This window comes from Urocampus carinirostris, chromosome 17 (assembly GCF_059441175.1).
Source record: "Urocampus carinirostris isolate Australia breed hairy pipefish chromosome 17, RoL_Ucar_1.0, whole genome shotgun sequence".
Taxonomy (NCBI): domain Eukaryota; kingdom Metazoa; phylum Chordata; class Actinopteri; order Syngnathiformes; family Syngnathidae; genus Urocampus; species Urocampus carinirostris.
Window position 1 is genome coordinate 27,463,499 of NC_142365.1, and position 27,376 is coordinate 27,490,874.

At 40.3% G+C, this 27,376-nt stretch overlaps 1 protein-coding gene across 3 annotated transcripts in view; it reads left to right on the forward strand.

Annotated features, from left to right (window-relative positions):
* klf8 (Kruppel like factor 8) overlaps positions 1 to 27,376 on the forward strand; it is a 66,245-nt gene that overhangs the window by 13,488 nt on the left and 25,381 nt on the right. Inside the window, exons 1-2 of one of the 3 annotated variants that reach the window (XM_088320469.1) lie at positions 6,444 to 6,638; positions 24,061 to 24,231. In XM_088320469.1, coding sequence (XP_088176595.1) covers positions 24,184 to 24,231 — 48 coding nt within the window. In that variant the 5' untranslated portion in view covers positions 6,444 to 6,638; positions 24,061 to 24,183. Of the gene's footprint in view, positions 1 to 6,443; positions 6,639 to 23,862; positions 23,989 to 24,060; positions 24,232 to 27,376 lie in introns of those variants that run through there. The other 2 variants (XM_088320468.1, XM_088320467.1) reach the window with 2 other exon arrangements.

Here is a 27,376-nt window from a genome sequence, read left to right on the forward strand (position 1 = left end):
ACTAATCAGAGATGCAGCCAAGAGGCCCACGATCACTCTGGATGAACTGCAGAGGTCTACAGCTGAGTTGGGAGAATCTGTCCGTAGGACAACAATCAGTCGTATACCGTACAAATCTGGCCTTCATGGAATAGTGGCAAAAAGGAAGCCATTTCTAAAGATATCCATAAAAAGTGTCGTTTAAAGTTTGCCACAAGCCACACCAAAGTTACACCAAACATGTGGAAGAAGGTGCTCTGGTCAGATGAGACCAAAATCAAACTTTTTGGCAACAATGCAAGACCTTATGTTTGGCATAAAAGCAGCACAGCTCATCACTCTCAACACACCATACCCACAGTCAAACATGGTAGTGGCAGCACCATGGTTTGGGCCTGCTTTTCTTCAGAAGGGACAGGGAAGATGGTTAAAATTGATGGGAAGATGGATGGAGCGAAATACAGGACCATTCTGGAAAACCTGATGGAGTCCGCAAAAGACCTGAGACTGGGACGGAGATTTGTCTTCCAACAAGACAAGGATCCAAAACATAAAGCAAAAGCTACAATGGAATGGTTCACCAAAAAACATATCAAGGTGTTAGAATGGCCAAGTCAAAGTCCAGACCTCAATCCAATTGAGAATCCGTGGAAAGAACTGAAAACTGCTGTTCACAAACGCTTTCCATCCAACCTCACTAAGCTCGAGGTGTTTTGCAAGGAGAAATGGGCAAAAATATTAGTTTCTCGATGTGCAAAACTGATAGAAACATACCCCAAGCGACTTGCAGCTGTAATTGCAGCAAAAGGTGGTGCTAGAAAGTATTAAATCAATGGGGCTGAATCATTTTTTCGGTTTTTATTTGTTAAACAGTTTCAAATATCCAATAAAGTGTGTTCCACTTCATGATAGTGTCCCACTTATTGCTGATTCTTCACAAGAAATTCCAGTTTTATATCTTTATGTTTGAAGTCTGAAATGTGGCAAAAGTCACAAAGTTCAAGGGGGCCAAATAGTTTCGCAAGCCCCTGTAAGTGCCAAATTTACATCATTTGAAGTGATTCACTATGATTTCACCTGACAACAGTAGTTTAATCAATAATTGTGGTAAATTGATTGGTAAATAAGCATCTTTAATAGAGTATACCCAAAGTCGTATTTGGTTACTGGCAAGTGCATCTTCAATTGACTTAACGATTGTCTCTCATGCAGCAAAAAGTTGAAAAAAGGAGCTAAAGAAATCTGTGTTGAAATCTGTAAAAAATTTTTTCATTATGACATAAATACAGCACAGCATTTTCAAGAACATGTACAGAATGATGTTCTGGTACGGTACCTACGATCCAATCTTGGTTCCTTGATTTCTTCCTTGATAACTTCTTCAATTTCGGATCGAGGAACATGTTTATTGAGGCAATAAACTGTCTGTGAAGTTGCCTCATTTCCTCAAGCAGCACGGAGGAAGTTGTTTTCTTCATTTGCCGTTCAGTCTGGCTTTTAGATCAATTCAGACAACATTTTTGTGTCCTTTGTCTCCTCTTAGAGCCCCACCCAAAAAATTAACCAACCGCCACAATCACTGATGACTAAATGGAAACTACATATGGCAAAAATTAACACAAAGGTGCTAACAATATCTTTAGTCTTGATGCTGCAATATTTGCCATTTGTCTTCTCTTTTATCTAATCTAATGTTGTGCAAACATCCTATAATCAAGAATAAAATATGAAATAACAAAAGTTGCACGTGCTATAATGTTAGCTTAGCATGGAGCTTTGTCAGAGCTGTAAATGCCACAATGTTGTACTATAAAAAATTCCACTTGGCGATGACGTCCATTGTCTCTTTTGTCAAGTCAAGTCAAGTCAAGTCATCTTTATTTGTATAGCCCTAAATCACGAAGAGTCTCAAAGGGCTTCACAGATTATTACACTATATTACACAGACTATTTTTCAGCCGGCGAGAAAAGTAGGTTATTCATATGCTATGGAGTAGAAGTGTGTTTTAAGTTTAGATTTAAACATTTCCACTGAGGTTGCAGATCGGATCTCAGGGGGAAGAGCATTCCACAGCACCGGTGCCCGGATGGAGAACGCTCTCGAACCAGCAGAACACTTCTTTGCTCTTGGGATCACCAGAAGACCGGCACTCTCAGATCGTAGGCTTCGGACCGGGACATAGGGGCAAATCAGATCTGAAAGATAAGAGGGAGCAAGTCCATGTATGATTTTGTACAATACTAAGAGAACATTGAAGTCACATCTATGGCTAACTGGGAGCCAATGCAGGTTAGCCAAAATCGGTGTTATGTGATCGTACTTTTTTGTCCTAGTTAAAAGCCTCGCTGCGGCATTTTGTACCATTTTGGAATTGAATGTCTCCCCAGAACAATTTCTACCTTAAATATTAATGACAAAAATAAGTAACCAGAGTTCACAAACCTCTTGCTACTTTCTCAACTTCGGCACAGTTTAGTTTTGTAAAAGGCTTTTAATTTGATGAACTTTGCCCACAGTCTCTTCTTGGATAAAATTTGTCCACATATGACTACAAACTAAGTAAGCTAGTACAGTGGTCTGCAATATTTTATGTACCACGGACCGGTTTTATGTCTGACTATATCCTTGTGGCTCAGCCAAATAATACCATTTGGATTCATAACAATAAAAACAAATAATAATAATAAGAAGAAGCCCAAATCTTGCTGGCAATCACTAGACCACTAGGGATCTAGATGACTTAGAAAAAGGCCTTAGATTTTATCTCATCATCATCCTATTTATACTCATGGTACTACGTTATATAACATCAATTTGGGTGAACTGTTGGAACCAGAAAAGGAGGAGGACCCAGATGCATAACGTTTTCACACAAGCTTTATTTTACGGGAATGGGGCAGTCATGCGCGTGAACACAACTGCCAGTGATTCGGCGATCGCTGGGTGGAAGAAGTAAGACAGAAGTCGGGCCTGGAAAAATAGGAAGCCAGAGACCGACAAGATCAATACCAGATACACGAGCAGATACCGGACAGACGGGGTCGATACTGGACAGGACGGGACAGGCAGGATCGATACCAGATACTCGAGCAGATACTGTACAGACGGGCCGTTACTGGACAGGACGGGACAGACAGAATCGATACCAGATACATGAACAGATCCTGGACAGAGGGGATCGATACCGGACAGGACGAGACAGACGGGATCGATACTAGACACTGGAGACTGGAGTCAGATATCAAACAAAACAAGATATACGGGATCGATACCCCACACTTGAGACTGGAGTCAGATATCAGACAGGACGAGATACACGGGATCGATACCGGACAGCATACACAAGCAGGATACCGGACAGAGTCAAAACACACATCTTGCGGGTTCAGAGGTTCGTTGACGGACTGACAAAGGGTGAGTGAGAGCACTGTTTTGCACATCGAGAAACAGTCAACGAGCCGTAGCTGGCGCCGAACGGGCGCCGAATGGGCGGGGCCAATTGAGGGCAATGGGCAACCGTGACATGAACTCCTTCCCTATTTTGCAACGTTGTACAATGTGGAGGGAAAATTGTGTGATGATGAAATAAAATGTAATACCTTTTTTTTGTCATCCATAATCCTTGTAGCTATGACGCGGGTTTGTTTCCCATTGCATCCAATGCTGGGCAAACGAACTGTGTGATCAACCATTGCTCGATTACGGCGATATACTACTGTAAAATCTCGATTTTACGCGCTCCCAAACTTAAGTTTTTGGGGGATGAAAAAAATGTGTGTATTCATGAACAACTATATTAGAAGCAAAAAATAAAGCAAATTGTTTATTTTTCTGTGCGGGCCCAGTGGTGTCGACCACTGCTCTAAACCTATGAAAAATATCAATATCCGCAGGCTAAATTTGCAATTTTTTTCCCTTTCTGTCATCTTGCTGTTTGTGATATTCCATAGTTTCCACTTGGCTGACCACTGCCCTCAGCCAACTATTGGCTAAATGTTTTCTTGATTAAAAAGTGGCAAGAACTAAAAATTACAAAGTTAAACACACACTTTCTAACGAGAACGTGCATGTTGCCTAAGTGGAGCACACCAAAGTCTGATTTTTAACGTGTCTTCAAGTAAATAGCTTTGTATTTTTTTATTAGACATGCATAACACAATATCAAAATAAATAAATGTCTAAATCAAAAGATGTGAAATGAAGGTGTTCTGACTTTGTGGAGCGCGTTCGCGCGTTACTCTGAAAGTAATATTGACAGTACTAACTCTTTTGTTTATTTTTGAAGGAACCGATTCATTTTTTAATTTATTTCGTTACCGTACTTATATGTCTGAATACATGAATATTTTGAAAGGAGTTACAAAAATATACAAAATGCAAAGTCATATACAGGACAAGGAGCCTTTAATATTTCACAAGCGCAAAGGATCTAACGCAAGGGTGTCCAAACTTTTCAGAAAGCTGGCCAGATTCTGTAAGCTGAAAATATTTAAGGGCCGACTTTTCAGCCTGGCATTCTTCAGTGTTCAATAAACTCACCCCGTATGAAAGATTTGCAATGCTTGGTGATCAGCGCCGCCATTGCATAGCTCACTTTTGTAGAATTTTCATTTCACTCACAGGGTGTCGTGAAAAAGCTCTGCTGTCCTGTTAAAACAGCTTCCAGTTGCTTCACCTTTTCACAGGGTTTGTTTCCAGTTAGTTTTTTTGTAGTCAGCATGTTTTGTCTGGCAGTGCTGCTTGATATTATATATTTTTTAAAACAACCGCGGTCTCTTGGCAAATTAAGCAGACGCAGTTGTTTTGTATTTTGCTGAAAAAGTATTCCAATTTCCACTTGTCCTGGAAGCAGCTGCCCTTACAGTCAACTCGCCTTTTTTTATTTACAGTCGCCATGTCCGAAATGTGGTGGGCTAAAATACTCACGGGTAGCCAAGGGCAAGGTTGCCAGGACCAGAATGGAGACAGGACCCACTCGCGTTACGTTTCTCTCTGTTTTATTGGGAAGAAGGGAAAGGATTGCACACACGATCCGGTGATCGCTCGTCGCGGGGAGCAGGTCGCTCTGAACGCGGAAGTGACCCTTCCATGGCGAGCGATGGCGGTGTCGGGAGCGGAAAAAACAAGTCAGTAGCCGAGACAGGAGAGCAAAAATACGTGGTCAAGATCAGCAACGAGTCAAAAGCCAGGAGAGGAGAGTAGACGTGGTCGAGATCAAAAACGGATCGTTATTCGGGACGAGAGAGCAGAAGTGGTCGAGATCAAAACAGGTCGTAGCGGGAGACAAACAGAAGCAAAAAAAACGGGGCAGGCGTGAGTCAGGGCCGAAAAAGGGCTTGCCGTGTAAAAATAGAGATTCGCAGATGGACCGACAAAAGGGGACTGACAGGACAGAGTTTAAATACTGACAGGGAGCCAATCTGTCAACAAGCTGCTGCTGGCGCCACACTGGCGGGGCCAATTGGGCGTCATGACAACCATGACAAAGGTGGCCAAATGGTTACTGACAACATTTGGTGAAATGGTGATTTTTTTTTTTTTTGTACGAATTTTTTTTGTATACTGCTATCAACATTACTGGGGGGCCACATATCATTATTTAGATGTACCTGCTATGAAGTCATCACTACTAAATTTTTATATGAAAGCCACAAGTGATGCAATGCGTATAGTATGATGTGATACTCATTATTTCGGAACTAAATCGTTTTCCCCTCGAGTATCAGTATTGTCACAGGCCACTGCCCGTCAATGCCAAGATCCAGCAAGTCTCTGAAGAGCGAAATGAAGCTTCGCACCAAAAAACAACAGTGACTAAATGATGAAGGTTCTAAATCTGAGTCAGATCAGGTTTCCCCTGCTACTGGTAACAATAGAAACCAGTACTGTTTCATGTGGGAGAGCAACCCCCTACCCAAAAACTACCCAAGACACTACAGGAAATGGTGCCCCTACAACTCAGTTGATTAAGGGATCTGTGAACCTTGAACCTCCCATCTTGGAGCAAAACACTGAAAAGTTTTCTTATAAATTTGTATTCAAAATGTTGCATCTTCTGAATGATGCATTCAATTGTATGCAGGTTTTTTGCTTGCTTTGTTACCGTTTAAAAAAAGTTTTTAGAAGTGAGGCGCCTTCAATTTTCTTTGTGCTCATTATTTCTCATTAACTATCGATGTCCTTCAACACATTTGAGGAACTTTCTGACCACAAAACCTTTGAAGATACCCGAGCGTGCTTGTTTTGAATGTGTATTTTCTTTGTCCAAAGCGCGTTTGTGTCTGTTGTATGGGTGTGTGCGTGCGGATAAGAGGGTGTGTAGGGAAGTGGCGGACGGCTTTGCGTCAGTAGGGTGTGGTGTGATAACAGTCAGGCGTCTTCTCTCGCTCGCCTCGCAGCTCACCAGATGGAGGACACACCCGGTGTTCCGTTTCACTCTTACGTGCTCTCTGTGAGTGTGTGTTTGTGTGCTAGCATGCACTACCGTCTGTCGATTCACCTCCGTTAGTGACGCTGGTTACTGGCCCGAGACTGCAAAGACCATGCTGCAGTGAACGCATCAGACACATTTTGACCTAAGAGGAGATTTAGGGCAGAAAAGTGGAGACTGTGGAGCACAGTGACACACGCTCAGCGAAATCTTAGCAGGACTGATCAGGTATTGTAAATATTCACTTATTGTTATTATTCAAAATGAGACTGTTAAATACAATGGTTGTTATACAAGTTGTTTTTATCAATCATACACTTCCAAGGTGGGGTGCGTCATTTGAGGTGATTTTAAAAAAAGTTGAAAGTTAAATATGTTCCCTATTTAGTATGTGTTAACATAACCAACTGAGTTTAAGAGCCATAGTGCTTTATTTTCCACTGCGGCTACGTTTGTTGGTCTGGAGAGTGATGGGCGCCACCAGGCTGTACTTGCCCAAGACATATCACAGGAAATGGTGCATCTACAAACCTAGTGGTTAAGGGATCAACCAAACAACCAACCCTATCTGCTTTTACTAACTTTTAGCAAAGCTGTTCAGAGTGGAACGCAGTGCTGGAACAGTGCTGTGAAAAACTATTTGACCCCTTCCTGATTTCTGTGTGTTTTTTTGCATATTTATCACTCCCAATGTTTGATATCAAACAGAGACAACCCAAAGAAAAACAAAATGCAGTCTCAAAATGACGATTCAATTTCATTGAGGCACAAAGAAATCCAAACCTATCTAGTCTTATGTGGAAAAGTAATTGCCCCCTGGACCTAAACGCAAGTTGAGCTTCCTTTTAGCAGCAAAGGCAAAAATCAAACATTTGTAATGAGTCTTTCACATTTCTGTGGAGGAATTTTGGCCCACTCTTCTTTGCAAAATCATTTCAAAACGGCCATATTGAATGGTTTTCTAGCTCTAAATGCCCGTTTGAGGTCACATCTCAGAATCTCCTGACTTCGACTTGACCACTCAAGAACCTTCATTTGGTTTTTATTTTAATCCTCCACATCACCGCCAAGGTAGGTCCAGGGGGGCAATTACTTTTTCACATTTGTGTCTTAATAAATGGAATCAACATTTCAAAACTTTAATTTGTATTTGCTTGGGTTGTCTCTGTGTTATATCAAAACTGGTTTGATGATTTAAATCCTTTGTGAATGATAAATATGAACAGAAATCAGGAAAGGGCGAATACTTTTTCATGGCACTATAGGAGGAATGGGGGTGTGGGGTAAGCGCTGGAGAGGAACGTCATGCTTGTCCTAGTGTTTTTTGTGCAGAATATTAATCGTGAAAGTAAGAAGAGCCCTACTTCAAGTCCAATTCAAATGCCAACTCAGACAAAGCTGAAAAAAGAACAGCTTATTCAAAGAAATGCATGTACTTGCACGTGCGTAATGAACGAGCTAAGAGAGGCTACAATGATAACACAAGCCAGGAGATAGCAGCTGCGAGTTGAAAGTTACAAATTCCATCCAGCTCCTTTAAACCAAACCAGACACATTTTATCCAGGAAGAGACTGAGGACACTGCTCAGTAACGGACAGACTGTGGAGTGGTTTGCTCCAAATTCAGACATATAACTGCCTTCTGTCTCATTTAGGGGCTGAAGTACTTCCAACTATTCCCCCATACTATCCTCTCGGACAAGGCAAACTATGGCCCACAGGCCACATACATGCGTTTTAACCCGGGAAGCCTAATCAAAATGGTAAAAATATGATGCCAAAATATATACGTTGTTAAAAAAGTACTATTAATAATTTTACATACATACATGAAATGGTCCTTTTAGAAACAAATTTCCAACAAAAAAATAAACCAGATAATTGGCTTATTTTTTTCCATCAAATTTCCAGAGGTATTGAATTAAATAATTTGTATAGAAGTCTCATTTCATCTCTCATCAGCTGCACCGCTTATCCTCAGTAGGGTCGCGGGGGTGCTGGAGCCCATCCCAGCAATCATCGGGCAGTGGGCAGGGGACACCCTGAACTGGTTGCCAGCCAATCGCAGGGCACACAGGAACAGACAACTCACTCGCTCATTCACACCTCGGGACAATTTGGACCGGCCAATCCACCTGAAATGCATGTCTTTGGAATGTGGGAGGAAACCGGAGTGCCCGGAGGAAACCCACGCAAGCACGGGGAGAACATACAAACTCCGCACAGGAAGTCCGGTAGCTGGATTTGAACCCACACAGGAGGTTCCCAAGACCTTAGAACTGTGCCGCACACGTGCTAACCACTGCGCCGCCGTGCTGCCCCTGTATAGAAGTGTACAAACCAATTAAATACATCAATCCGCCATTTTTGCCTCCCTGGTCCAGTGCCCATGCAAACATTTTGAGCCCAATACAACCTGCGACTCAAAAAGTTTGCCCACCCCGAGGATCACATTTATGTATGCCCTAAATCTCATCTTTGTTGAAGATGGTCCCCGAACCATCTAGTGACTAGACTCTCGTGATGTAAGGAGGCCATGGTAGCATACTATCAACGAATGTGATGGCTGCAAGACTAGATTCTTGTCTCTGTATTGACATTGGTTTTTGTACCATTGTCCTCTCTGCTTTATTATTGCCCGGAATCTCTCTTTTGGTAAAATGTCTATATTTCGATTCTGTGTCTTTGTAACATATTTTTTCCCAACTTTACTTGGATAAGCATAACTTTATAGCAGGGTTCTCAAACTCTATTAATCGGGGAGCTGCCAGAGCTAGGCTCTGGGTGAGGTTGGGCCAAATTGGGTTTACCACAAAAAAGTTTGGGAAAAAAGATTCCACTCATTTCCCCTCCCTACTAAAATAAGATCTAAATAAAAGCTAATGCTGCAAAAAAAAGACAGTGTAATTTTTGTAGTGCCTCCTAGTGGTGAAAATGTCATTCTTTAAAAAAACTTCCCAATACAAGACACAACCAAAGTAAATTAATTGCTGTTTTTGTACCATTTGTAGAATATAGACGGTTTTGGTCTCTTTTGAAAGTTAAGACTGAAGTTTTGCCCCAAACTGAATTAATCACTGCAAGTGCTACTAACATCGAGTAATCTGAGTTCAAACACACGTGAATAGAAGTTTTCCATTCATGCCAGAATTTTGTTTTTGCAATCAAAAGAGTGTAGCATGGGCATCTTAGCTGGAAAAAGGTAGATAATAGCTTGAAGCCTTGCCTCATACCTTGTCAAATGTGATTACACTCTGAAAAACTAAACATTGTATTTTACAAATGATTCCAAAAGTAGGTTTAGGCGTTTCCAAAAGTGGCCATTTTGAGACAACCAGTTTTCAACAGCAAAACCTTACAGAATGTGTATTTTAATTTGGCCGATTTTTTAGACATTGTGAAAGAGTTGTAAATGTTTAAATTCTCTTTCCGCGTCTCTTATACTATTGTGCACACTAAAAATGGTGCGTGAATATGAATCACTAGTGGTGTTATGCACACTTATTTCAGGGTCTAATTTGAATACAATCGAGAGATCTTCATATCGATTTATTCAGATATTCGAATACGTCAATCATCATTTGAATCCGTCACTATTGGCTAATGTTATTCGGAGCTAAAGAAGGCCGGTCATTTTTATCAATACAGGTCTGTACAGGCTCATGCGGGCTGTGGACCGTGAAACAAAGCCTGCAATTGGCGGAAACTTGTCAGTCAAAAAATTAGCGGCTAACAGCCTATAGAAAATAATTTTACTAGTCTGTTCATTTGCAGACGGGAATTACTGGGCTAAATAGACAGCTAGGAACGACCATTTACGAAGAGATTCTTTTTGGCGAAATGTTCTCAATCTGTCAGTATTATCGTGTGTTTTGGAGTATATATTTTACACGATTGGATTCACTAAACTCTCGCGATGTAAGGAGGCCATGGTTGCATACATATTATCAACGAATATGATGGCTGCAAGATGACGCCTTTGGTAAGTTATGACGGCTTTATAGTTTTCAGATATCTTGTTTCAGACCGATCGTGATGTTTTTGTGATGAGTATATTTTGAATTGGTTGGGATATTTTGAATTCCAAGAGCTTTCCAATGATATGTTGCATGACGGATTTCACTGACTGGTGACATCGTATAGACACACATTTTTTCTCAACAATCCGACGGCCGTTAGGGGGTTAAATAAATAGAAAAAATACATGACTATATAAGATGTGACATTTTTTAAAATACTCGTAAGGCGAGAATTTTTCTATTTATTTTACATAACATGAGCCTAGAGGGAGATGACATATTGACTGCCATCTTGCTGCTCCAGGTTAAAAAAACTTGCCAAAATAATAGAAGAAAAATGGTGCTTTATGGTCACTTACATGACAGAATAGTACGGTATCTAGTGGTCAAATAATACACAAGCAAGGGTCTCAAATTATCATCTAAAGGGCCACAAACAGTCCCCATGCCACCTATAGAGTCTATTGAAATGTCATGTCACATAACGGCACCAAAGTACGTATTTTGTTCACATTTTGTTATATCCGGCAACATTGTCTTTCCTGCTCAATTTAACGCCTGCTAGACATTCCATTCATGTTTACTTATTTCGACTTCATTTCTTTGCTGTTGCTTGCAACTCACGCCTCTTAAATCCCATAATTTTCCCCTTTTCAGATTTCAATGCGATCCAGTGTTTATGGAGTGCTTTTTTTGGGTGAACTTGATGTGAACCCGGAGCGTGCGGTCACAGCATTTTTAGCCTCTTTACCCATGCTCATTGTGTGCAAAACAAAAATAATTCTACCTCATTGTATTTTGTGTTATATATATATATATATATATATATATATATATATATATATATATATATATATATATATATATATATATATATATATATATATAATTTATTTTTTTCTCTAACTGGGGTGCTTGACGATGGTTTCGGCCTCCAAGCAGTTCGTGGGAGCGGACAGCCGCGTTACGAGCGCATATGTGTGGATCCTGCAGGGGGCAAACCCCCAGCCCCCACCCAAAACACCCACACACATCCACGCCCACACGCACCCACAACACACACACGGTAAGGACCAGGGTGGGGGGGTTTTGCAGTGACAGCGAGCGAGCAGAGCGCTGACCCAGTTAGACTTCGCTGTCCCGCCTTCTTTCTCTCACGCTTTAAAAGGGGAAGCATGTTAAAACACTTATGTGGAGCTATGCAAATATGCTAATACGCTAATCAGGGTGGCAAATCGCAATGTTAACCAATGTCTGACCAGTTGTTGTGTTTCTGTTTTTTTACATAGTTGCCATTCAAAGTTTTTGGATCAACCTACGGTTTTAGGAAGTAACAGATTTTAATGGGATAGCTTTAGTAAAATGATGAGTACAGAAATGTGTATGCAATTTAACCTCATACTATGTGGCCAGGTATGTCAGACATACAGCCCGCGGGCCGGATCCGGGGCATTAAATGATGAAATCCAGCCTGCCATACGTTTCTGAGTCCAGTAATCTCTCGGTTATAGCGGTTAATGGGGCGCTTGAGTTTTCATAGTGTGGTGAGTTTGTTCAGGTGTAAAACTGCATTGACTCAACTGTCAAAATAAACCAGTTGACACATTGAGTGCCAAATAAGAAATGCATTTTTTCCTATTGTGAGTGAATAAATGTGTTATGCTTAGAAAAGTTCCCTTGTCATCCGTGATTATAATATGAAGAGAAGCTACTAAAGTAGTCTGAATTATAAAGCATAGTGGTGAAAAACAAAGCAAAGAATTTTGAGTTGAAATTCTTTTATTGATCAGGCATGCCTGAGAACAGAAAGTCTGGATCCTGCTCCAGAGCTAAACTGACTTTGACTTCCCTGATGCAGGCATTTCTATTTCTTCCTTTGAGATGTTTATTGGTGCTAAATAGCGCCACCGATGGACTTGTCCTCCACTGATGTAAATTTACCTTGTTAAGTTTGCTGTTGCTAGCTTCGGGTGGGGGATCTCAAGCACACTCCTACGTTACAATTTATCTTGTATCTCGTGATGTTTTTTTTCAGATTCATACATATGAAAAAAGAGTATTTTTAGCTCCTTCTAGAGATAAAAAAAACTCCATTCATTAAAAAAACATTGATTGAAGCACAAATACATCAACTATCATATAAATATGCATTTAAAAAAAAAATCATAGTCAAGAAATTTGTACTTATTTGACTTAACATTATGGTCACCTCAAGAGAGCCATCTTTCTGCTACAGCTAGTTTGTGTTCTTCCTTGTGCTTTGTAGGACTCGTTTTTGGTTTCATTACACAGTACAGCGACATTTAGTGGTCAAATAATTGACACTGTCCTTTTAAATCAAAGTAATTTTCCTACCCCAAAACATAACTCTCCAACTCTAGAAATATGTGAGATTAGGACAAGAACACCTAGTGTTGGTACTTGCTTAACACCACATTAAACATACAACAAAATCGAGTTGACAACTTGTACCTGGAAAAAAAATATGTCTGGGAAAAATAAACATTAAAAATAATTTGCCCAAATGCTGTGAAATTTTATGGAAAATTCCACACTGGGATCTAGCAACCCACTTTCTTAAAAGGAACAGTGTGTATTATTTTCCATCCATCCATCCATTACCTGCACCGCTTATCCTCCGTAGGGTGTTGGAGCCCATCCCAGCTATCTTCGGGTAGTGGACAGGGGACACCCTGAACTGGTTGCCTACTTCAGATCTGTGTCCAACACGCGCTAACCACTGCATTTCTTAAATAAATCGTGTTCATTTTTATGAATAACGTTTTTGCTATCCAAAAATAATACACGGCAGCAAGGTGGCGCAGTGGATAGCGCGTGTGGACACAGATCTGAGGTCATGAGATTGGACCTCCTGTGTGGAGTTTGCATGTTCTCCCCGTGCTTGAGTGGGTTTTCTCCGGGCACTCCGGTTTCCTCCCACATTCCGAAAACATGCATGTCAGGTCAATTGACCGGTCGAAATTGTCCCTAGATGTGAATGAGCAAGGGGATTGTCTGTTTCAGTGTGCCCTGCGACTGGCTGGCAACCAGTTGAGGGTGTCCCCTGCCCACTGCCTGAAGATAGGGTCGCGGGGGGTGGTGGAGCCCTACTGAGGATAAGCGGTGCAGATAATGGATGGATGGATGGATTTAAGAAATGAGCAAAAACACAATTTTTTCAATACATAAAAAATACTCATATGTCAAGAAATTTGCATCTATTTGATGTAACATGAGCTTCACCTAGAGGGAGCTGACATAACGATTGTTGTTAAGGGTACCCGAAAACCTCATGAAAAGTTGTTCAAAATAAGTTGGAAAATTGTGCTTTATGGTCACTCTGATTCTCTGCAGTTTGGATTCTTCTTTCTTTCCCTTGTTTTCAGTCCCACTACACAAAACTGCTACATCCAGTGGTCACACTGTCCCTAAAAGTAGCCTTTTGCCTTTGGTGACGATTTTAGAGTTGAGTATTTTTACTGTTATCAGTCTGGAACATTTTTATATTGAGCATAGCTTAAAAAAGTAGACCGCTTAAATGAACGCATCATTTAACGGTAAACCACAAAAAAACTTTTTTTTCTGGGGATTTACTTCTTATCAAAAGAGTGCCTATTAAAGTAAAACACTCACTGGTTGAAATTTTGGACAACGCACTTGAGACGCGATCGTTGCGTGTCGTCCCGTGCTAGTGGTCATCCGGCCCGGTCGCCAACGCGCAAATGCGACTCGCGCTAGCCTGGACTTTCAGGATATAAAAATAGATGGTTAAAAAAGTGCTAAGGAGGGAGACTCTTTTGAAGCCTGCTCCACAAATACTTCACTTGCTCTTAAAATGGGATTCAGCAGGAGTCATAAAAATATTTGACTATTTATTTTGTATGACTATCAAGAATGAAACTCCTCTCCATTCTCCGATGTAGTTCCTTGGCAAAGGATGACTATAGCATCGATAAAAGTTATACTTTTCTATCAGCCTGACAACATGAGCTCACACTCTTAATTCAACCTAAATACTTGGCACAAAAACACTACTTTTATAACAGAAAGACCTCTGACACACAAATACAGGGAATATTTTTCAACATCCTGATCACAAGTTCCAAAATTTTGGATTTAGGTCTATGCCATTAATGAGTTTATTCTGTTTTTAATATTGGACACCTGCATAGGAGATTGCATAGGGTGCCAGTTCGTTATTTTGACCATCATTCCTCACTGTTGTTCGTAGTTTTGACTATTATGCACTGTATGCATCGTTGTCACTGTCGGCCAATCGTGTTGCTGTTCTTTGATACCCACACCCATTGAATCGATCTGCTTTTGTAACCTAGAACATTTAATAAAAAGAAAGGGCTCAGGGGAGGGTATTTTGAACGGATTGGAATTTCTTGTTGGCAGCACGGCGGCGCAGTGGTTAGCACGTTTGCGGCACAGTTCTGAGGTCATTAGATCGAACCTCCTGTGTGGTGTTTGCATGTTCTCCCCGTGCTTGCGTGGGTTCCCTCCGGGCACTCCGGTTTCCTCCCACATTCCAAAAACATGCATGTCAGGTTAATTGGCCGGTCCAAATTGTCCCTAGGTGAGAATAAGTGAGCGAATTGTCTGTCCCGGTGTGCCCTGCGACTGGCTGGCAACCAGTTCAGGGTGTCGCGTGGCCACTGCCCGAAGATAGCTGGGATGGGCTCCATCACCCTCGCGACCCTACTGAGGGGTGCAGATAATGGATGTATGGATGGAATTTATTGTATGAGGTTTGGGTCATTTCCTGTTCTCCTTGCAAGTTCAAATTTCATTGATGCTTATTCTCTGTATTTTAACTGTCTTAACTAACTTATCAGTCATACAACATCAACCTGAAGTGAAATGATTATTACGCAGTGTGCATTAGCCGCCCTCAGGTTTTTTTCCTCACATGGTTAGGCTGTGCCTTGCCAACCTCATATCTTTCTATTTGTATTTTTTATTTCATTTTTATTTTTTTTAAAACTTTATTTTAACTGTCGGGTGTGTATTTTTGCGTTCCTGGTTGTTTGGGTAAAGGGGAAAAAAAAAGGGGGGGGGGGGGAAATTAGCTTATTGTACATTGAATCTTTTCTCCTACATTTTGAGCTGCATACAATCTGAAAAGTGCTTTACAAATAAATACTAATTTGAAAAAAAACTGCACCCAGGATTTTCCTGTGGCAAAGACTCCCCCCGTAACAACCAAGTCTAAACTTGGTTCATCCCTATCAAACAAATCTCTTACCAGTCAATTTATACACATTTTACTCTACTACATTTGTCTTTAGTGCCTAAAAACATAAATTAGTTACAGTTAGTAGTTACTTCCTTTAAATGGTAATTGAGGAACACCCCAGATAATTGACACCAAAAGGTAGTGTGTAACTCTAAAAGTGTCACGATTACTAACTCTTAACCTGGAGCAATCATGTGGGTGCCTTCTGATTGGCTGGCACTTCGCTCTTAAGCACGCTGCGCGCAGACCTCCTCGTCAGAGTGTACGTTTGTAACTCTGTGTGACTCTCCTGATTTCCCGTTCGTCAAAGAACTCTGCTTACCTGTTTCTGCCTACCTCCAATCCGACCTGTTTCTGTCCCACGCTTCGATCTCCTCTCCAGCGCCGGTAAACTCGACCTGCCTTACTTCCGCACTCTGATTGGCCACTTGATCCGAAGCTATCTCTTCGGCTCCGCTGCTGATGTCTGACGGCCATCAAGCCTCCCGCAAGCCCTGAACGCTTCCTTATATAAAGAACTAAAACGAATGCTCTGGGGTTTCCTGGTCTGTTCTGGTCTCCTGATAAAAAGTAACTATCTAGTTACAAATTATCATATATACATATTATATACATATACATATACATATACATTTTTCATTGTGCAATCTTGAGAGCTTGCAAACACTTTATCAAGGCACTCCACATCCATTTTGTCTCTGGGCTTCAAACACCTCGTAGATTTCCTTCTCCAGTTTTAGGTACTGTCTAAGATGTTTCATTTTTTTCTCCAGGCATGGTGTATTGCAAAAGTAATTTCACAAATAAAAAGACCAAAATGCAACACACTTTGCTCCATTAATTACCTGTTGGTTTGTTCTTCCTGTATAAGCCACGCCCCCTTCCCCATTTGCTCCGCACCAGTAGTCACTGGTGACACACAACCAAATATGCGCATATCAGTTGACCCCCGATTTCAGTATTTGATTTTATAGTTTTATAGCAATTTGGTTTAGATGCAAGGGAGAATATCTCCATGAGGAGAAATTCAGTCACCTTGAGACGTCACCACCGTAACTCTATTAAATATATACCTACTCACCCTTCAAAGGGTAGTGCTGGTGCTGTGTTTTAGAACAAAAACAAAACAAAAAAATACTTTGTGGAGATTTTTGACTTGCTAAAAGCAAATGTGTTTTTTTTCCCATCAGTATTTGTTCACTGACTCCTCACTCTTGTTTTTCCTTCTTGTCTTCGTTCTCGGTCGTCTCCTTGGCCAACCAACCCCCACCCTCTCCGCCTCCCTCCCACTTACCCCCACCCTGACTTCCTGTGTGGAGATCACAAGCTGACAGGGTCGCACCCACCCCGCCCTTTTTTTCTCCCTAGTTCCTGGAACTCTGCTCTCAAGAGTGAGACCCCTCCTTTTGCAGTCCAGTGGTCCTCATAAGGTCTAACTGAACCCCCCAACCTCCTACACCAAATCCCACCCCTCCACGGCTTCCACACTTACTGGCTTGTCTGAGTGGGATTAGCAGAAGATTCCTACTCTTGTTGGTTCGGACTGGGCGCGGTTGGTGTCTACATGACTTCTTAATATGAGTTTTTTTTAATCGACGTTGCCCCCTTTCAACTCCACCATTTCTTTTTCATTTCGTTCCACTGAATTCTCTGCCCGGCGGGGGTGCTCCAGATTAGGTCAAAACAAACCTTAAGGAATTATTGGCTAGTCCTTCCTGTGGTTATGGCCTCTTGGGCTGCCCCCATAAGGCCAAAAGACATTTTTCAAACTTTTTTTTCGATTTGGGGGGCGGGGGGTTGTCACGATATTCCACACATCCGTAGACAGTTCTCAACAAACATCCCCAGTCCTGTGATTTGGCTTTTTATGTCTTGTTTAAAAAAACGTTTCATTTTGCTTAAATTTTACAGCCCTGGTGTCTTGCTAATACTTTAAAGTGTGAAGTGTGTGATTAAAGCGCTTCACAGGTCCTCTGTGATTGGTAAAGCGTGATATAAATGCAGTCCATTTATCTATTCATCCATCCATCCGTTGGATGCACTGCTTATCCTCAGTAGGGTTGCGGAGATGCTGGAGCCCATCACAGCTAACTTCGGGCAGTGGGTAGGGGACACCCTGAACTAGTTGCCAGCCAGTCGCAGGGCACACAGGGAGAGACAATTACCTTCCTCATTCACACCTAAGGACAATTTGAACCTGACATGCATGTTTTTAGAATGTGGGAGGGAACCGGAGTGCCAAGAGGAAATTCACGGGGAGAACATGCAAACTCCACACAATAAGGCTGGTAACTGGACATGAACCCATGACCCATGTGCTACCCGCAGTCCATTTATTATTTACCATTTTAAAACGCAAATTAGTGATGTATGGTCGCAAGCATAACTGCTCTATGAGCTGGCTTTATGAGATGAGCGAAGGGAGCCGGCTTGCTCCCGTTGAGGTAGTCATTTGTCCTTTGCGAACATAACAGTTCAATGAGCCAGCTCATTAAAGTGAAGAGCTGGCTCCCTTTGAGGCAGTGAAGTGATCGAAGAGAGCGGTGCTCCTTTTGAGATGATGATGATGTCGTTCGCGAACGTGATGGCTCTTTCAGCCGGCTCCCCACCTTGAGATAGTGATGTGTTGTTTGCTAATGTAACAGCTCGATGAGCCAGCTCTTCGAAGTGAATTGCAGGTGTCTGCGCTTCACCCTCATGAGCCGGCTCCCTTCAGGATGGTAATGTGTCGTTCACAAACATAAAAGTTCTATGAGCCGGCTCGCTTCGAGATGATGATGTATTGTTTGAGGACATAACTGCTCGATGAGACTGCTCTTTGAAGTAAATGACAGCTCCTTCCGAGATGGTGATGTGTCGTTCGTGATCATAACTGTTCCATGAGCTGGCTCCCCACCAATCAGGAGCTGTCTCCTTTCCAGATGATAATTTGTTTTTTGGAACATATCAGCTCGATGAGCCGGCTCTTTGAAGTGAATGACAGGAGTTGGCTCCCCACCAATCAGGAGCTGGCAACCATGAGACGCTTCTTTATCTCTTGAGGTGGACGTGATTGGTCAATGTTCTTTTTTTTTCCCGGGGATTCTTTGTATATTTTTGACTTGAGTATATTAAAGAATACAATTATTTTGGATTGTTTAATTTATTTTTGGTACAACTGTAAATGTTTTAATCGATATTTTGTGCCTTTGTTAGTTATAAGTTGAAATGAGTTAAAAGTTCACTTACATAATAGTTTTATAATTTTTCTAAATGTATTATTCATTTTGTGCTTAATGTTACATTATTATTGGTCATATACTGATTAAAGCATCAAAACAAATCCATATGGAAGGCAGAGCCAAAAGAGCCGGCTTTTCAAAAAGAGCCGCAATTCCCATTACTGTACTAACACAAATGGTGAACCAACTCGAGGAGATCATGTAGTGAGACTTGCAGCTTTTGGGTTTATGTTTCAGATTTCATATTTATACAGATTAATGGCATTTCTGTAATTATTTGATGATTGAAGTTTGTAAATTTACATGCATGGGCCAAATGACATTTTTGAGTGACCTTTTTTGTCGTGGTTTTATATTTGTATGCGTCAAACATGCAGTTGTTTAAACAGGCAGGAAATTTTCATCGTCATTCTTTGGTCTGATCTTTGTTTCAACTGCTGGCGTAACAACCACCTTTGTTTTGCGAGCGTGTCGTCCTTACACTTTCCCAAGCAAGCCCCCTGTTGGGTTTTCCTCTTTGGTTTCACGACCCAGGCCTCAGAATCCCGGCTGTGTTCTGAATCTTTCTTGCATGAGGGGGTGGAAGTAGGGGGGCTAATTTTACAAGGTCTTGAGAACTTTAAGATCATAGTTTCAGGGTTTGTATGTGTTCTCCAAATGATGAATTTTGGGTGTAGGGCTTGTAAATTGTTACCATGTTTCTCAATGCGTCTGTTTAAAGAAGAACGCTGACACTGCTCTCGTGTGGCTTCATTTTGCCGTTGCATTTTTTCCTTCGTGATTAAGGGCAGCTGCATTAGTTTGTATGACATTGTCCTACGAAGTGTCATCACCCCTTACGGGTCATAAGATCGGTGCATGCTACATCCAAACAGGGCACAATGACGTGTAATAGTGCAAGTAATATGAATAAATTATGGACATTTCTTTTGAGCCATACAAAAAATTAAGGTGCTGTTTCCCTGTATTATATTGTAATGGAAAGAACTTCTTGCAACTGAAAATGTAAGCTACATATCACCATATCATACCCACTTCCCACATGGAGAGAGATTTGTCTCAAAATTATTTACACACATATTGTTCACATCCACAAATATATTCGTAATTTACTCAAGATCTAAAATGCACACGCAAAATTAAAAATCGTGCAGACAAAATATATCATGTAAATTGCAGATGTATTTGTGGCTTTGCAAAATACACCAAAATGTATTCTTTTAATGATACGGGAAAATTTGGGAAATTGGGTTGAAACATCTTTGAAAAGTGCTAGCATTTGGTCATGAAAAGGGTTGACAAACCTTTTAGTTTAATTGTTCTGTATTTTCTCTTTGCAAAGTTGAACGGACGCTAGCCTTAAGCCAGGGGTCGCCAACCTATGTAAAGCTTGGTGCTTATTTTTAATTATTGATTAGCATGAATGGCTACTAGTTTGATATGCATTTCTATGTTCTGTGTTATTACTATGTAGTTACTATGTTTCTACTATATTACTAGATTGTAATTATTAAAGGTTAAAAAAGGCGCAGTCGACCACTAAACATCATGCCCGTTGGAAATCATGTGTCCTAAAAAAAAAAAAAATCACAAAAAAATCATGATATAAAGGGTGCTCTGAAAGTCTCAGGTACATTTTGACATTGCATATCTTGGAAACTATGAAGGATGTAAAAACACATCTGGTCAAGTCAAGTCAAGTCCTTTTTATTTGTATAGAACTTAATCACAAATAATCTCAAAGGGAACACAGGTTATTACACGTGAGCAGTTTAGGTTATTCATATGCTATAGAGTAGAAGTGAGTTTTAAGCTTAGATTTAAACATTTCCACTAAGGTTGCAGGGGGAAGAGCATTCCACAACACCGGTGCCCGGATGAAGAAAGCGGTTCTAGTAATTTTCTTCACATGTGTTTGAAAGGACAGATCGGGGTCAAATGTGACACTTAAATTTTTAAATTTTTAAGTGAGTCACTCTGTGTATTGTGACATTTGTCAATGTTCACAGCAGTTTTAGAGAATAAGTTGCGGCATTTAGATGGACCAATAACTAACATTTCGGTCTTTTCAGAGTTAAGACGCAAGAAATTGAGTGACATCCACTCTTTTATCTCAGTGAGGCAGGCCTCCAAATTTGCAGTTTATTCAGAAAGCGTGTCTCATTTTTACATGGAATTTTCAGATGTTCAATGTGAACAACATTGGTCACAATACACACAAATGGACAATTAAACTCTTGCCAAACGCATTCCAGCATTGCATTGTCAATAGTTTCACAGCTTCTGTTATTTGTGCCTTTGCCTCATCCAAGTCTCTTGGAATAGGAACACATACCAGTAGACCAATCCTTTTACAACTCCCCACAAAAAGAAATTGCATGATGTGAGATCTGGAAGTCTGGGTGGCTAGAAATTGAGATCGTGATCATTCTGTCCAGACCGCCCAATCCATCCGTCTGGCAGTTTTGTGTTAAGAAAATGTTTAACCCTGATACTTCAGTGTGGTGATGCACCATCTTGTTTAAAAATGAAGTCACCAGACTCTCGCTCAATTTATCCATGACTGGTTTTCCAGCATGTTGAGGTACGTCTCACCATTTACTGTTTTTTTTTTTTTTTTTTTCAAAAACGCATGCTCCATAGAAAGCTTACTTCGACAAACACGGTCATCTTTGGGGAATCTCACTGATGCTCAAGAAGTTTATGCGTGGGTGGTATGCTTCTCAATTTTGCCATTTACATGGAAAGACACCTAATTGCTAGAAACAAGCCAGTCGTCAAATCGGTCATCTATCAACTTTCGTTCCTCTGCATTTTTTTTTCTCCAGACCTGGTGTATTGCAAAAATAACAAAGAAAATACAAATAAAAAACAAATACGGCAAATAAAATTAAAAAAAAACGCATATTGTACTAATATGATCCCAAAACTGTATGTAACATCCTACATGCCCACATTTCTTGTGTAAATATTGTGAAAATCATAACCTTTATCTTCTTTGTTCCTTTAAATTGTGTAAATCATAACCTTATCTTTTTTGTTCCTTTATCTTCTTATTTTCTTTTATCCTTACTGTTAAATGTGAACCTGGAGTGCCACGTCCAATTTCGTTGTTACAAAATGTTCAACCCATGACAATAAAGGTATATTCTATTCTATTCCATTCAATTCAATTCAATTCTATTACATTCTATTCCATTCTATTCTAAAAACGTCAAAATTCAGCACACTTTTATCATACACTGTGCTTATGTTCGCCCCATTACCGTTGTTTTGTTGTTCCCGTATAAGAAACATTTCCCTCCCCATATGCTGCCTACCACTGGCTCCTGATGACACCCAAACACTTATGCACATACAATATAAGCTGATTCTTATGTTTCAGTATTTTATTTTATTGATTCAAATTTCTCTTGGATTCGAGTATGTGAGGGAGGGGGAATAGCTACATAACAATAAATCCACACACACTTCGCTTGAGTCAGCGCCAAAATAACTGTATTCAATTGTATTTTGTAGGTAAAAACACCTTCCAGAGAACGTATTCTAGCAGATTGAGGGATTTATTTGACAATTTAAGTAAGGCAAGAGTACTCAACAATCAGAGGACACTACTTTTGATAATGTAGCTGGAAAATAAAGAAACTCACCAAGTAGTTACTACTGTAGAAGTACAACATTTTATGAATAACGGGTTTCAGTAGTCGTGATTGCATTCAATAATCACTTTCCTTCTTAACGTGTTAGTCCCAACTAGTTATTACTGAGTATGTTAAAGTTTAATGGAAAGTAAACTTTTTGAAGTGCTAAGAGCTTTGCATTGGTCAGCTGAGGGGAGGGGGGAAGGTGTGGCATGGAGAGGCCTTTACCTTTGTTTAGAAGCACAGAGGGGGCTCTGTCCCCCTCACAATGGGCCTGGAGGGCACCCGTGTGTGTCTATGTGTGAGTTTGCGTTTGCATGCAAGAGTGCGTGGGAGTTGTGTGGCGGACAGTCACACCCCGTATCTGATTGGTCGAGGCCACACCTCACTGTGGAATCCACTAGAGCCGGGTCACATGACAAACATGCTTCAGCGCAGGGGGTCCACAGAGGTCCGTACTCTGTACCATGACGTTGTTAATGCAACCATGACGATTTTTAGAACAATAATCAGCGGATAGAAATGATTTTCCTCAAATTCACCCCCAGAAGATGGTTGTACATAACATTTTTAACTACCTTTGATTGTGTTCAAAGAGCTGCAAGATGATGGATGCAAGTAATCCTTTGTAACCTCTTCAGACATGTTCTGGAAAATAGGTAATTACTGAAAACTCCAGATTAAAACTTGGGGTAAAGTACCATATTTTCTGGACTATAGATGCACCTGAAAACTCCAAATTGACCAGAAATTTAAAAGTGCGCCTTATAAGAAAATACGATTCATAAAAACATATAGTTTGGATCTCTTTCTTTCTCCCCCCCAAAAAAATATTATTTTGCTATTATGGCTCTTCCCGACCCCTGCTCTGGCAGGATTGGATTAAAGAACTCAACAGGTTCCATGTGGCCCACAGGCCGTAGTTTTTCCACCCCTGCCTTATTGGCACCTCTTTGATGTGCAAAAAGCTTCGTGTTGTTGAGCTGCGGTGAGGCATAGAAAACTACCCTTGGTGAACACTTTGACCTTCTCCGCCACTGTTACTTAACAATGAAGATTTTTTTTTGGGTGCTACTTGTTGCGCTCTATTTGAAGAGTCCGGTGGATTGTTGTGGACATTGGCGGAAGTTAGTTTAGGAAATGGCTTGTTTATCAGGACTCGAGACTCATGTAAATGTACGCATGAGTGTGTGTGTGTGTGGACAAAAAAGTCCTGGCCACACCTCATTGTGAGCGTTTCCAGAAAAGGGTGTGTCCGCCTGCCTGCCTGAAAGAGAGGAGGGACGACTCCTTCCTTGTTTTTCCCTCCCCCCAATGCACGTTCCCGAGCTTGTTATTCCTCGCCGGCTTCTCATTCCCTCCGTGGAAGGCTCCACTTTAGGCCTCCTTCTTTCCTCTCCTCTTTTTTAGTGTATTTGTCCATAAAAAAGTCTTAACTTTTTCTGCTTCTTGAATGTAAGATACCATTTCACGTCCTAGCTCCTCCTGAACTTGCCTCCTTTTCATCAAATATTCTTCTTCTTTCAGAGGAGGAGCGGAGGCCAGAAGAAGAAGAAGAAGGTGGCCGTCCTGACGCAGGAGGCCAGGCCGCCATCGCCAACTAAAGAAGAAGAAGAGGAGGAAGAAAAAGAGGAAGAAGAAGCGTCCGAAATGCCCTCGGTCCAGGTCAAAGCTGAGCCAGAGGAGATGGAGTGCACGGTGAGGCGGGAAGAAGGGCGGAGGGTGTGGCCAGGTAGCCCATGACTGTTAGCATGGAGCGGATCAAATGTATACATAAATGAATATCTACAAATAAGTGCCATACAGACAAATGAACACATACTGTAAGTAAATCAGGTAGTACATAAATACACGAAATACATGCATTTCATCATTTATTGTGTCATTTTGTTATTTTGGTATATGTCGAGTATTTTGCCATGTTTTTTGTCACCATGAAAATGTTATTGAAATGAGGGTGAAGGTCAAACTGGTAGAGCTTTCCACCTGTTGTTTGATCAGTGTAGTAACCGATTCGATCATTGCTGGGCAACCAATCGGTGAACTGGGCCGCCCCCTCATTTAAATAACATTTTGTTCTGACAAAATACATAACAAAATAAATCACTGAATATGCAAAAAAATACATGACCAAATACAGAACAAAATTCACGAAAAAATGCACAAGATAAAATACAAGTCCGAATAAATGACAAAATTTGTTACAAAATACACAAAAAAAAACAATACACACAACAAAATGAATTACAAAATACACAACAAAGTACATGACCGTAAGAAAAAAAGAAAACAAAATAGACAAATGGTCTGCATTTATATTGCTCTTTTCAAGTCAATGAAGACCTACCTGGACACTTCAACATGTAACATAGAGGTGCCAGGAATCGAACCTGCGACCTCTTGATCCCAAAACAAGCGCTCTACCTCCTGAGCTAATGCCGCCCCCAACACAAAACAAGACGTAAACATTACAGAATAAAAACACAAATACACAACAAACATGACATAAACATGACAAAACAAAATACACAACAATTTACAAAACAAAATACCTGAAAAACTACAAGGCGAAATACATGACAAAATAAATGACAGAGTACATACAAAATATATGAAGAAAATACATGACAAAATACAGGACATAATACATGTCCGTAAAAAGCAACAATACACTGGACATAATACATGATATAATACATGACAAAATACCTTTTTATTTTTCTTGGCAATTTTGTAACCATGTAGTCAAAGGTTTTTTATTTAAATTCAATTAAAAAAAAAGTTGACAACAGCCAATAGACATAACTGCTTGTTCCCAAAAAATAGCACATACTAATGATTATCCAGAGCAAGTAGTCATATTAAATGGTTCAATTTATTCAGAGTTAAAGTTATTTTTCCATTACAATTAGTGTGTAACATGCTCCATCTACAGATGAAGAGTCAGGGACACAATTCTCCTGCCTCATTGCAGAGGGTTATGGTAAGCTATGTGAGGTGAAAGATTAATTCACTTTTGTTATTATGTTTTTACTTTAAGAAATGTGACTCGTTTTTGCATCATAATAATCATCAGTTCCCTCCCGTCTACCGTTTTATTTCGGTTACTATTCACTACCCTGTCCATTTAAAGCTAAGATGCCCCCAAAAAACTTTCTGTAATGTTCTTGGATTACTACAAGATACACCAGACTGAAAGGAGCACCCTTGAATTTCTATTAAACTTTTTTTTTAATTTTTTTTTGAGGGGGTGGGTCTTTTAGTCCTGAAAATACAGTAAATATTTTCCAATGATCTTTGTTTAATCAGAGCTTAGCACTTTTGTGTACATATTTTTTTTAAACGCCATTTTGGGGATTTTCAAAAGTTGATGTACAGTGCTTTTGCATATCCAATCTTATTATAATTATTATTATTACGGTTGGAACCTTTAACCAAGTATCATAGGGGCACCATTTTCTGTGGTGTCTTTGGCAAGCACAGCTTGGTGGTGCCCATCCCTCCAGGCCAACAAATGTTTCCACCCGGTCTCAAACCAGGTGAAAACCGGACCTTAACACATTATTATTATTAGACATTTCAAATAAAAATTCTAACCTAACATATTTTCTAGAATATAAAGCACACCCGATTATAAGGCGCACTTTAGAATTTTTGGCAAATTTTGAGTTTTAGATGTGCCTAATAGTCCAGGAAATATGGTACTTTAAAAGAGAGAGAAAGACTGTTCAGTATAGCAAATGTGATATATTTATTTCTCATCATAACCAGACACTTTAACCAATGAAATGCCATTAGCACTTTAGATCTCTCAGCGGTTTTACTTCTGTATCATTTTGTTATCCTAAATAATAATTATATTGATCTTGCTTTATGCTAGTCAGTTATTTATTTATCATTTGATATAGTACCTTTGTTCCAAGAAAGTGTGAGATAGATTTTCTAAATTCTTCTTTATTTAATTTATTTAGGTTTTGCTTTTCAGTATTTCTGCCAAGCGTTAACCTGCAAAGTTTCATTTTTTGCTCCAAATTTTCAGTATAGTGCATCGTTTGTCTGGAGGTGAAATCAAATAGTTAATGTAGCATGAGCCATTTTTGTAGTTAGCCTTGAGGGCTACCTTCTAGTGTATTAACTGTGTAGAATCTTGGGATGCAGCAATTAACATTAAAAAATCATGGTAGTATACCTCGAATGGCCACAAGTAGTTAACATTTACTGTATGTAGCTGACAGAATCTAATAGTTAGCAATAGTCTTATAATTTAACATATTATCAATGGATTCTTTAAAGATGTTGATGTCTTTCTCCAAACATTTTGAGAGATGAGAAGAAAAGTTGTGACAGTAGGGCAAAATGAAGAAGCCCGGCAATGTTGTTTTGGGGAGATAAGTACACAAGAAAATTGGAGGCTGTTCGATTTTATATCATCATCCCACTGCAGATTTTTTTTTTTTTTAGAGCTGCTGCAAATAGTCAGCCTCACAATTTTCTGCCTTTAGAGGTAAAATCAGACATACAACAGAAGCTTCTCTGTGTGTAAATTGTATTGCGTGATGCAGGGACAGTGTGGCAAAGTTTCACATCCGACTCGCACTGCTTCCGTATGTTTTTGGTGCTGCGGCAGTGAACTAGCACATCGCGTCACGGTCTGAAAGGTAATTTTGCAGTATCTCAGTGTGAAAAGGGCAAACGTGAATTTTGTGGAAAATATTTTAACACCTGTGGCGCGTTTTGCTCAAGACAAAACATGCACTGTTCAAAAGAGCCTTAGAGCGTCATGATTTTGATCAGAGGTGTTCCCCATAGCTCGCTTCCCTGACCCTTTACATAAGATCTTGAA